The sequence below is a fragment of the Nannobrachium achirus genome, assembly GCF_963921795.1.
Source record: "Nannobrachium achirus genome assembly, chromosome: 7".
Lineage (NCBI taxonomy): Eukaryota > Metazoa > Chordata > Actinopteri > Myctophiformes > Myctophidae > Nannobrachium > Nannobrachium achirus.
This window is the reverse complement of record NC_137816.1, coordinates 26332024-26345573: the sequence shown is the minus strand read 5'-3', so window position 1 is coordinate 26345573 and position 13550 is coordinate 26332024. Positions and strand designations below refer to the sequence as shown.

The 13550-nt window shown below is 40.9% G+C and overlaps 1 protein-coding gene across 1 annotated transcript in view; it reads right to left on the bottom strand.

Annotated features, from left to right (window-relative positions):
* Window positions 1-3961: 3961 nt before the first annotated feature.
* mylk3 (myosin light chain kinase 3) overlaps window positions 3962-13550 on the bottom strand; it is a gene marked incomplete at its 5' end in the record, with an annotated part of 33547 nt that continues 23958 nt past the window's right edge. Inside the window, 7 exons of the mRNA XM_080730136.1 lie at window positions 3962-4053; window positions 4645-4780; window positions 5715-5867; window positions 6232-6360; window positions 6939-7009; window positions 8631-8772; window positions 11615-11724. Of these exons, the coding sequence (XP_080586262.1) occupies window positions 3976-4053; window positions 4645-4780; window positions 5715-5867; window positions 6232-6360; window positions 6939-7009; window positions 8631-8772; window positions 11615-11724 (819 nt within the window). The 3' untranslated portion in view covers window positions 3962-3975. The remainder of the gene's footprint in view (window positions 4054-4644; window positions 4781-5714; window positions 5868-6231; window positions 6361-6938; window positions 7010-8630; window positions 8773-11614; window positions 11725-13550) is intronic.

Genomic DNA, 13550 nt, shown 5'->3' with positions numbered 1-13550 from the left:
CTCAGAATGTCACAATGTCAACACTTTATGCAATGCATTGCAATGTGAGATGTTGGGTGCTTGTAGATCTATTTTTTTCCACAGAATGTTGCCCAGAGCAGGGAATGCTAGGGTTTAAGTGGTTCATTAGACTTGATTAAAATCATCATGTTAATTTAAGCGCTAAGCAGGAATTAATCTTTGAGTATTTTCTGGATAATTTGAAAGACGGACAAAGTGTTCATTGTACAGAATGACTTGGATGTTGGATTTCACTTGTACAGATAAATCCATCTGAGTTTGTGTTGTATGTACTGTAAGAGCTGTAACAGTCAGTTGTTGCCTTTTTTAGGCCCTTTTAATAAAGCATTATATAGAAATGTTTAAAAAAAACACACTGAGTCTTCTTATTAAATTATTTTATTTTAAAGTTTTTCGTTATTTGCACTGAATACCTTAATTAAGTCACACATGACACAAGTCCAGCACTACTCCTAGTCTACTGTAAGTGTACAACATGCAAGTCATAAAAGTGTTTTACTGTAACAAATTCCTTCACAGAAGGCAGCATGTAGCGGACAGACTTTACCGATCCTGTGGGCTCACTCACACTAGAGCAGTGGTTCTCAACTGAAGCCAAGTACCCCCTTTTTACCTGACTTACACTTTGCTTGTAGAGAACTACAGGAGAAAACCATATGCTATGACTGAATGATAAACCCACATTTTGAAGAATATGAAAAACAAATTAGAAATGGAGTGAAAGGAGTTGCAATTAGTGCCTCCTGCATGTGCCGGAGGCATTAGATTTAAGGTCTGAGTTTAATGTTTTAATGTGCAAATAAGAATTGCTTTCTATTCAATAACCTTTGCAGATCAGCAGGTTCACACAAAACGATTTAGATGTTTTAGCTTTAAATAATGGCAAGATAAATGCCCCCATTTTCTAATTTCTCTTATACCCCCCAGTAGTATGTTAACTCCCATTTCAGGCACTGCTACTGTAGAGGAACCACCTCCAAGCCCCATTTTTAAGAACTTTACACCAGTGGTTCTCAAACCTTTTCAAGTCAAGGACCCCCAGTCGCCCAAATGTATATTTATTCAGAAAATGTTTTCTGCCAGGGACCCCCAGAACATTCAAGATTATTTATTTTTGGAAATGTTCAATAAAATTCAAAAATAGCAGACATACAAGCTTGCAGCGCAGCACAAAGTGACTCGCCACAGCCACAGTGAGTTAATTCCACAACAACACCCGAAGGACATTTTTCAAAAATGTTCAAACCTTTTTGAAAAGGGGGCAGCCAGGATTATTTTAGGAAAAGTCCTCATTAAAATGGTTACTATATTAATTCATCTATACTGTAGATCATACATGGGCAACTGGCGGCCCGGGGGCCACATGCGGCCCCCACCTTCACTTAATGCGGCCCTCAGGTTAATACTGGAATACTGATATATTATACATTTACATTTACATACATTTTACATAGTATAGCAGTATTAAAATGTATTTTTTTAATGTCCAATGTATTTGTATTTATATTCATAAAGTTAACTGAAGTATATAACTAAATGCGTTTGAAATTAAATCAAAATGTTACATTTCAGGATTCCAATTAAAAAATAACAAAAAATAATTAAGGATTCCAATTCAAAAGAAGCAAAAATAGCCGATCTACAAGCTTTGCTATTTTTGCTTCTTTTGTATGAGATACTAGAATGACAAAGTAGGACATAGCAATATGCAATGTGGCCCTCTGGAGTGAAGGTGGAAATATAGTGGCCCTCGCCATCATCAAAGTTGCCCACCCCTGCTGTAGATCATATAAAAGCTTCACATTGAAACCTTCAGCGGTGCCATTGCTATGGTTTCACCAGCATTAAAGATCAAATCAAGCTGAAATTAAAACAAATCATCAAAGATTTAAGTTATTTGCCAATAAATGACTATATTTATTTATGCAATGCCTTTGAGTCACCTCAATGTCAATGATGTGTTTTATTCATGAGGCCAGATAATACTGTACTGAACTCCACAGGACTTGACAAGAATTCACCTCATTCTGAAGTCACTTCACTCCCCCCATGAGAGTTAAAACTTAAAATATGTGTGATGTAAGAATAAACCAGTACATCATGCAGAGAGAATGTTAACTGCATGGTAAGGGTCAGCTTATGCCTCTTGTGTATTATTACGGTTTATGAAAATGATTTTTTTTTTTTTATATATTGATTGCACTCAGATTATGGAGATAACTACTAACTATGTGTTGGAAATAAGTCAAAGCAAAATGCCAGATAGAAGGGAGGCCATTTAACAAAACATATCTTTGTCCATAATAAAATAAAGAATCTTCTAAATACTGTATATTTTACTTTTTGGGCAACCCTAGCTGAATGGGCATAGAGGCCAACTGGTTTGCATTATGATGCATAAATAATTCATTATAAATGTGATTATATGCATTATAGACCGGACCATTATGACCAGCACTTACATCATAAACCTTTCCAGCACATGTCCATGAGTGCATGAGTCACAGTACCGTACTCGACCACCTGAGGGCAGCAACAACACTGACTTGTGTCCTGTCTAACCATTCATCTACCAATGCCTGTGCATTAATCCTAAAAGCACCCCGGTTTAATCTGGTTCTTGTAAAGGAGCGCTTGTTTTCGGTGGAGGCGCAGTGTCTAAGGTGACCTTGAGCCATGTGAGACACAGCCGAGTGGTAGCGAGCGAGTCGCCGTGTCGAGCATTGCGAAGGTCGCATGAGCCGACTCGGCGCTGTTAGAAGTTGTAAACCAGGGGGCCAGATTAGTAAATCTTCGTCCCCCCAACTTTCGGTACCTCCGCATGGTCCAAGTGAACACAGCGAGCAGAGCGCTCCCTAGTCCCTACCTCCGGTTCAGCCAATCACAAGCTTCTGCGGGTGAGTCTTAAGGGAGAGTGTCGCTGTTACTACATATCATTTTTTCGATTTTCCCAGGTCTTAACTGTACCGGGGTGCCTTTTGGATACACACGTTCTTTGTTATGTTTTGTCTGGGCCAACTGACGGTTGCTTCTCGCCCTTACGGCGTGTTACTTGTTATGAGTTGTTATGCATAATAATTATTAAAATAAATATGTTACATTTATTAAGTGCTCTAATGCCTTTAAGTGCATTATAATGCATTATGAATGTGGTTATGGCGCATTATAGACCTGACCTTAATATAAAGTCTTACCAAGATTTAGATATAAACGATAAGAAAACTAGTCGAGTTTACAGGGGGACAATGCTGCAGTGAGTTTATGACATGACAATGTTGCAGTAAGTGAGTTTACGGTTGGATAATGCTGCAGTGAGTGAGTTTACGGTGGGATAATGCTGCAGTGAGTGAGTTTACGGTGGGATAATGCTGCAGTGAGTGAGTTTACGGTGGGATAATGCTGCAGTGAGTGAGTTTACGGTGGGATAATACTGCAGTGAGTGAGTTTACGGTGGGATAATGCTGCAGTGAGTGAGTTTACCGTGGGATAATGCTGCAGTGAGTGAGTTTACGGTGGGATAATGCTGCAGTGAGTGAGTTTACGGTGGGATAATGCTGCAGTGAGTGCCGTGGCGTGAAACTGGATCGGGGGAGACACATCATAATGTTGGCACAGCGATCAAACTAAAATAAGATGAGGGACACAGTAACTCTTTAAAGTAACACTGGTGTTCTCAACTTTCTGCACTCGTTAGGGCCTATGTACACTGAGGCATTTTCCCATGAGTGCAGCGTAGCCCTATGTTTTGAATGTTTCCAATGGGAGTGCCACATATTTACGATGTGCTGAAAACAACAGTACTGTAAATCCTTCCAACACGCCATACGTGTCCAGTCCACCCACAGTTCCTCCAATTGGCACGTCGAAATAGTAATGAGTTACTTTTGCGGAAAGAGTGAATATTATTATAATTCTATCACTCTTAACATGAAGTGGTGAGCTGAAAGGTTTTGGTCATGCCGTGTTGACGGATCGGCTCTGCGAGCAGAACCTCTGGAATCTGTTGGCAGCAGCGACCACGTTGAAATGTTTCTGCAACACAGAAAACATCCCACTGTTGAATTCAGCCATGCAAAATTATTGTGATGCTTGTAGATCAAATGGTTCTCAAACTTTCAAGGACCCCCCCAAATTGATATGTATTTTACCCCCGTCTGAAAAGGTTTTATTGCCCGGGAAGGAACACCAAAAGAGAAAATAATGTAAAAATGTCAAATATATTCAAAAGTTGTGAGCTTGAAGATCGGCTATTTTCAGTATACAAGTATACACACTGTAGGTCTGAAGTGGTTTTGTGATAATCAAAATATACAAGTAAAATATATAAGTAACTAGTAACTAAAGTTTAAAAAAAATTGTAGTGGAGTAAAAAGTACAATATTTGCCTCTGAGATGTAGTGGAGTAGAAGTGAAAGTATTGCAAAGTAAAAAATACCAAAAGATTGTAAGTACAGTACTTACAAAAATTACAAAATAGTATTTAAGTACAGTACAGTGAGTAATTGTTCGTGATACATTATCATCAGATACTCCCAAAATGAAAATGAGAGGATCCGGTACTTTATGAATTTGTGGTATTTCAGATAGTAATTTGAAAGTTGCGTGTGTGTGTCTGGAGCTGACCTTCCACTGGTGGGCTGCAGCCAGGTAGCGCTGCAGTTTGACCTGGGACTTGAGCTTCACATGGTGGAGTTTGGCCTTCTCAGGCAGGTTGGTCAGCCAGCTGTGTTTCATGCAGCCAGACGCACTCAACCGGCCGCTGCAACACAACAGTCGCTTATTAGCTGTACGACAATTCATCGTAACCTTTACTTACTTTAATTGTTTATTTAGACGGGACAGCGCTTATTAATGAACAATACATATCAATGTAATGTAAATACAAAGATGCTAATTTACATCCCAAGTCCCCAAAAAAAGCACAGGGAAAACAAAGAAAGAGGTAAATATAAATACAAAGAAAGAGGTACAAAACAGGTACAAAACATGAAAAGTATATCTATTTAAGGCTAAGACTAAAACTAAGGAAATAGCAGCGTTTTAGGGGGCAATATACTTAAGTAAGTTGTGTATAAAGTGCAGTATTACTTTCAAGTTTAGTTACATTGTCAAATAAAGTGCAGGACTGATTATGAAGGGTCGCAAGTTTTGTCATCAACTAACCATTTTCTTTGGCCAATGGACCTCAATGGTTTCTCAAAGTCGGTGCTGTGAACGCAAGTCCCGGGGTGCCGCAGAATACTTTGACCATACAATATTTGAAATGGGTCAATATCACAGTTTAATCACTTAGACCCAGCTATACTTAGTAAAAACGGACCAAATCTCTACCCCAAAAATAGCAGATCTACAAGCTCACAACACGTCACAACGTGACACGTTTTTTGATGAATGTCCCCAACCCCCAGAATAGGTATGTCAGGGTTCAAGTGGTTAAATGTTAACTATAAATTAACTCAAGTTTTCCTCATGACATACTGTTCTGTACCTTAGGGGGAAAGATTTACATATTTACGCAGCGTAATATGACATGAATGAAAGGTGCTATAAAGTAACAATGTTATTTACAAGGGTGCCCTGGGCGAAGAATCTTTGAGAACCACTGCACTAAAATGGCATGACGGCGAACACACATAAGCTCATCCATAGCGGTGGTGTCCATAGAGATGGACAGTTCACATTTTTGTTTGTACCTTCTGGTATTGACGAGCAGTCTGGAGATAAAGTCCTTGGCTTCGTCTGAGACGTTCTCGAAGGCTTCGCTGTCGAAGTCCCAGCTGCCGTGTAAGATATTGTTCATGGTCTCGGCATCGTTGTCCCCCAGGAACGGAGACAAGCCACTTAATCTGACAACCAACATAGTATCTGTTAAATCCTAGCCTGTCAGGGCAGATATTCCATATTCTAACTTTATTTTGTCTTTTTGTAAAATTAACCCTACTTGATGGTACTACAGCGTCACACAAATTAAAAGCATCAAAAGTAGCAGATGTACAAGCCTTTGAGCTTGTTGATCTGCAACTTTTTCCGTTTTTGAATTTGCATGCAAAAGTAACAGTTTTGGACATATGAGGTTTCCACCCAACAGAGACAATGTAAAATTGTGTCTGTGTGGTTGGTGGGAATGAGTGGTGTGGAAGGGGCTTTTGTCTCTTTACTCTTTATTAGTCAGAAATGTGCGTGCGTGCGTGCGTGTGTGCGAACACTCACAGCATGTATGTAATCACTCCTACGCTCCACATGTCGGTGGGGAAAGAAACAAAGTCATAGTTGACCACCTCCGGGGCCAGAAACTCTGGGGTACCGAAGTTCACCTTCAGCTTCTCCCGTGGCCGATACCTTGGTGTGGCACACACACACACACACACACACACAGACCACTGAGTGAAATGCTTCAGGAAGCTTCAGTCTGATAATCAGGCTATCCTTTTTTGGCCAATCAACATGAACATGAATTAGATCAAGGGTCTTCAACAGGGGGTCTGGTCTAGGGGGTCCTCAGAGTTACAATAGGGGGTCCTCCAAATCTTTGTGTGGTAGAAACTTTTTTCTTCTTTTTACCACTTGAAACCTAGCGTCCATATTCTGAGAACTTTAGAAAATAGCAGATCTACAAGCTCACAACGCCTCACACTGCGAGGCGTTGTGACGGTGTCAGCTATTTTTGGCAAAGAGCTTTGGTGTAGAGGGGAAAAAGAGACGACTAATTACAGAGTGAAAGGTCAAGTTTATAAAGTATTAACAACAAATTATCTGAAAACATAAATTGACATGAATCCAAATTACAGTGATGATTGTGCTGTCAAACAATGAAACTTGGTTGTGGGGGTCCCTGCTTCATCTCTCTCTCAACTAAGGGGTCCTTCGCCCCCCTGAAATAGTTTACACGTGGTTATGTTGAAAGCGTGAGTGCTTACTTGCGTGCAAGCCCAAAGTCTATAATCTTGATCTGGTTGCCCGTGGAGGTGACACACAGAATGTTCTCTGGCTGAAGTGGAAACATGGAAATAGACAGAACATACCATCAGATCTTAGAGAATGGTATAGGGCAGGAAAACTGCATGGTTGATGCTGTAACACACACTAGGAGCTAAAGTAGTGAAAATGGCCGATCTAAAAGAAACGTCACAATATCGGGGCCACAGCCAGAGCCTACGGCTATTTGGGTAATTGGAATGGATATGTTTGGGAACCCCTGGCTTAACAGAACAAACCTCTTAATTGAAACTGTGTCTGGTTATTATGATTGACACAAAGAGAATGGAATCACAGACAATAGACATGTAGTTGAACACATGCCAGAGGCTCTGTTCTACCATCTGTAGTCTCAGGAGACAGCCGTGTTGGATCCCACAGTTTTCAAGCCTTCCAAGATTGTGGAACAGTTATGCTTAATTCATGCTCTGGCTGGCGTATGACGGTGTCCCGCGGCCGACAATAGCCCATATACAGTACAAGCACCTGTGATGCGCTGTGACTGTGAGCTTGTATATCTGCTATGTTTGGTGTCATATGACAAAGTATGTGTCATGAGCATCAGCTTTTACGTTTCAAACAATACATAGTACCACATACAAATACCGTTCTGAAGCAGGTGCTCCGAAAGAAGACAGTAGTAAAACATGAAAGAAGTTCTGCAGACTGTTGCTCCTTTAAGAGCAGTATATATATATATATATATATATATATATATATATATATATATATATATATATATTTTATTTTTTTATTTTTTATATATACAGTATATATATATATATATATTGTGTGTACTGTATGTTTTTCTTACAGCAAAATGGCACTTTGGTTGAGGTTTGGGCTGTGCAGTTACCTTGTTAAGATGCAACAAAGAATATAAGCTATAACTTCAATAATTGCTCAATTGATAGTTCAAAATATCCTCCCCATTGACTTACATTGCACAGTGCGGACTAAGGTTATCAAAGTTACTCTTTTAGCGCATTTATAAATTAACCTGAATAAAGCAGATTCTGACAAGTGTATAACTAGTAAGTCGTGCCATGTCTGGGCCGCCTGGCTAGTGATGTATATCGGACCAGTTACCCATATATGGAGATCCATGTACTGTATTATGGAGATATGCTTTGAGACCCAAACATGCTTAATCAGTTATTCGTTATGTGAAAATCCCATGATGTCTATCACATCTGACATCATGTGCGAGAGGCGACCTCGCGCACATGGGCGCGTGCACGCATTCTGCCTGGGTGTCACGCTCTGTGAGTACGACTCACGTACAGGATCTGGAGGTTTTTATAGTAAATGCGACCTATGGTCGCAATTAGTGGATAACATTAATGTGTCTGTGTGTGCTTGCATGTGTGTGTTGCAAGGCGAAGCTCTCAGAACAACCCCCGTGACATTTTGTATTCATTATATTATGTATTATTGCTTTGTTCAGGCCGACTCAATCTGGATAGAATCCTGTAGCATTCAGAGTCCCCGACTTTTCAAAACCGCTAGTGTGAGCGTGTTTCGATTATCTGGTCAGAGAATCTTAAACGATTATCCTGTACCTGTAGTGTTTAATGCTACCCGATTTCATCGCGCCCGATGATCTGCTAATGTAAGGCCAGCTTTAGAATTACCTTGAGGTCGAGGTGCAGGATGTACTGCTGATGGAGATACTGAACCCCCTCACAGATCTGTCTCATGAACACGATGGCGTCCATCTCAGTCAGCTGGTAGGCCTCATCCACGATGCGATCAAACAGCTCCCCTCCCTCCACACTGGAAACAAACAGGGATGTGGTCTGATTCACATGATTAAACACAAGTCCCACGTCTGACATGACGTGTCCTAGAACACTGATGCTCAACCTTTTCAGGCAGCGACCCCCCCCCCCCCCTCCCCCCAAAAAAGTACACCTCGTATCGCAGTGGGTTTAAGAACCCCTGTTCTAGAAGACCTACAGCTCTTGAAGAAGATCACTGCAAAAAGCTGAACATGTCTTCCAAATACACCATGCCTTCCTTAACCACCCAATAGTAACCTGTTATGAGGTATTTACTTTTTTTTTTCTGTGTACATTATGATACAATACAACTTCATTGAAGTCTTATTCGAAAATAGCAAAAGCAGCAGATCTACAAACTCTTTCTTATGGATGCTACTTGATCAAGTAGGGCGTTAATTTACAGAGGAAAATCACACTCAGTGTGAAATGTTTCTATCGTGGTCCTGTGTGTATGAGTTAATTTCATCAAGCGTCCCGCGAAGCTTGGCCAATGAGCCAAGTGTGGGACAGACATACATACAGTACATACAGTACAAACAGACAAAGCCAGATGTAGGAGCGGTTGGCACGGCTCAAAAACACAAAGAATTAAAATATGGACGATATACAGTATAACTAGAAATACTGTTCCTACGAAACAGTCGTAGGCTGCCAGGCTTGTATGGAACACCATGTATGGGCACAAAGATCTACCCTTTGGCTGCTCCTCAGAATTTGTACTGTCATTTTTTGGAGGAAAATAAACTTGACAAATAAAGTTTTGGTATAACATACTGGTCTCGCCTTTCAGCGAGCCCACAATTATGGAAACTACCGTATTTTCCGGACTATAAGGCGCACTTAAAAGCCTTTAATTTTCTCAAAAAACTACAGTGCGCCTTATAGTCCAGTGCGCCTTATATATGGATCATTCATTGACATTGACATTCCCTTTAGCACAGCTCCATCTGTTGGATGCATAACGCAACGGTAGCGTCTATTATGTGCGCCTTATAGTCAGGTGCGCCTTATATATGAAAACAGTTTGAAAATAGACCATTCATTGACAGTGCGCCTTATAGTCAGGTGCGCCTTATAGTCCAGAAAATACTGTACTTAAAATGAGAAGAGTTCTCCATAGCTTCTGAAAAAGTAGCTGTCTGGGTATGATGAAGACTCATGACATCACAAGTGGAGGAAGTTGTTAGTTGTACATACTGTATGTAGGCTACTTGGCCGCCCTAGCGATTAGAGCACAGGCCTTTCGTGCGGATGGGTTCCTACTTCCTATAGTGCCAAAATCAAATGAGTTCAGGTCTGAGCCAAGTCTCCTGCATGAGATGTGTCTGAAGCCTGTCCCGGACAGGAGTATCCAGACGTAAAAACCAATAGACTTGGAACAACATTGGTCGCAATGCTCTGGAAGTCCCTCTGCTGTTACATCCAGTCAAACAGCAGCAGGTGTGGGTAATGTCAGAAGCAGGTGGATTTAGCTGCTCAATCACCATTTCCAAAAATGCATAATAACATAATTGTTTATGCCAAATTATAACATAATATATAGGCACTGTTCTTTTTTTCCACATTAGCTGAATTTCCAGCATTTACAATTATCTGCTGCCTGTCTTTAAAATAGAATAAGACTTTATAGGCTTCAAAGACAAGACATAGACATGAGAGGTGTGCAAAGCATTCATTCTGAGCACACACAGTGACGTCCAGGAATTTGGACACAGTGATGTCTGCATAATGTTCTATTCTTAAAACGTCACAGGGAGAGGGAAACTGAGGTTGAAATGGAATGACTTTGAGCTACGGCCATATAACATTAAATTAGGTATAAGCCAAAACATGGTGTCAGTGTTCACATGTTGACGAGAGCTGACAGGAGTAGGGGTGTTGAGGAGAGTCAGGGTAGAGGACACAGTACAGCAACTTGCAATGGGCCTGGTTTTCAAAATACTCCAGTGACCAGTGCCGATGCATGTACCTGTCCAACAGTGACCAGTGCCCATGCATGTACCTGTCCAACTACTTCAACAGAGTGAGTGACGCCCACGGGCACAACACCAGAACTCCACTGATCTCATTCCCCCTGATCCAGCACAAGCATGGGGATGAATTCATTCTACCATTATGCCACCAAAATGTGGAATGCCCTACTGCCAGCCATCAAAAAGTGTGACTCCCTAGTCCCTACTAGGGGTGTAACGATACATGATACATTAGAATAGCGATTCGATACATATCACGATACATGATTGACGATACGATACATGGACGACATTGGTTCATTCATGGCGATACGATACGATTCGATATGTGAAAGGTGTGGATAGTGCAGGTTTTTAAGGGAAACATGTATTATTATGGATATAAATAAGTAAACACTGTGATTATCTGCCAAATACTTGGACATTGTATATTGACAAACCTGCACCTTGACATGAACCCAGATATTACACACATTTATCGATAGACCAGTGTATGGAACAGAAACAGAAAAGTAATTAAACCCCTCCTTTTAATTTTTTCTTCTTAAAATGCCAAATACAATGCACAAGTAGGTAGTATCGATACAATCGATTCTTTGCACTGCCGATTCGATACGATACAAAATCAAGCGATACAATTCAATTTTAGCCGTTTTCATTTCGATATACTTTGATTTTTTAAGTTAAAAACGATATTTCGATGCAGTTACTATATCGTTACACCCCTACTCCCTACCTACCCTCCTTCAAAACCACCATAAAAGAGCACCTGTGTGCAATTTGCAAGTCCTCTAGTTAGCCGAAAGAAATGCCCCCCACTGTTTTACTGTAAATGTGCAATATACAATAAATACAACTTACAATTCCATTATCAAGGTGAGGTTGGACCGAGTCTCGAAGGCGTCGTACAGCTGGATGAGATTGACGTGGTTCAACTGGTTCATGACGCTGATTTCATTCTTCACTTCCTCCTGTGGGGGCAGGGCAGAGGGAGACGGACAAGGGAAAGCACAGGTTATGACCTTTGACAGGTTTGACACCGGGGTCAGTTAGGTTTCAGGTTGGTATGCTACTGCTGCATTCCCACCAAAAGTACATCAAGGGACTAATAGACTAGACTTAGGAAAAAACACATTTGAATATGGAGATAAGAGGTTTCTGCCCGACAGCGACGATTATGCTCACATTTATTTTCACATACGGTTGATACTTTTTGAAATGTTAAAACTTTGCTCAACTTTGGAGTCATACGTCATAGATAAGATGACTGGTGTTATAGGTGTTATAATATAGATGACTGACGTCGCAGTCTATCACATCACATGAAGTCCCATATCCACATTACGGGAGTACAGGCCTTCCCATATGTGGAGAGATCCTCATGATTTTCTACTAATTCCTACTACTAATGTAGTGCGAACCCCAACTTTACAGACACACGGAATTCACCAGATTGGGCAGAGACGGTAATAATCTAAATGTTTCTCAAATGTATATAGTGCTTTTCTAAGTACGCAATGGCACTTTACATGGGGGGGGGGGGGGGTGGAGAAAACAACAAAAGATAACCAGTTAGCTGGGGAAAGCCTTATATTGGAGGAGAGATGGGTTTTGAGAGCGGTTTTGAAGGTTTGGAGGGTAGGGGCTTCTCTGAGAGCTTTAGGGAGTGCATTCCATAGGGTTGGGGCAGCAAAAGGAAAAGCCCCATTGCCCCAGGGTACATGACGTTTGAGGAGGTCGAAGAAGTAGGGGGAGACAGATTGTTCCACGCGCCAGAGCCTTATAGGTGGTGAGTGGTATTTTGAAGTGGATTCTTTGTTTGACCGGGAGCCAGTGAAGGTTCTGGAGGAGAATATGGTCTCTGTAACGGGTATTGGTGAGCAGGCAGGCAGCTGAGTTCTGGTCATATTGGAATGTACGGAGTTCATTGAGTTGCATCTTCTGTGTAAGGATCTAAACACACAAGAAAATGTATGATCTATCAATTAGATAACCCTGTGTGTGCTGAGTGAGTTCAGTGACATAAGAGTTCAGTGTGTGAGTTATGCAGAGTGCGCTCACACTTGTCTAAGCCAAGGTTCATTATAGTGGTGGCATTTTATAAACGTGTGAACTATAGAGGCAGTGATTTAATGTGTGTGATGGGAGGTGAAGGATGAGAAATGATTTGTGAACATTGAGGACAAATGAGAGTCACAGGTGCAAGCAGTATATCGTCACTGTCGGGCAGAAACCTCGTATCTCCAAGTTTCAAGCTTGTATGTTTTTTCACCAAGTGAAGCCCTACTTCATCATACAAGGCTGTTGCACAAAAGTAGTGAAAACAGCCGATCTACAAGCACACAACGCCTCGCGGTGCGAGGCGTTGTGTGCTTGTAGATCTGCTATTTTCACTAGTTTAGTTCATTTTTAAAACGATAAATACAAACCGAACGGTCTTGGACATACAAGGTTTCCACCCGACAACGACGATATCGTCGCTGTTGGTGCATAAACCTTCAGGATATGGAAAAAACAGTGTTCCCTTCCCTACAACAGTGGTTGTCCTTGGGGGGTTCCAGGGGGTCCCAGCAACGTAGATAATATAGCATCACCAGCTTTTATTTTTATTTTTGTAAATCTTCTTTTATGTCTCTCCCCGGAACCCACACTAGTGAAAATAGCAGATCTACAAGCTCACATTGTTTATTCGTTTATTTTAATCAATGGAATTTCTTAGATTTGTATTTAATAATTATGAAATTGCTAGTCTCCTGTAGAACCACACTATAAAAACACAGTCAAAATATGTTTGTGT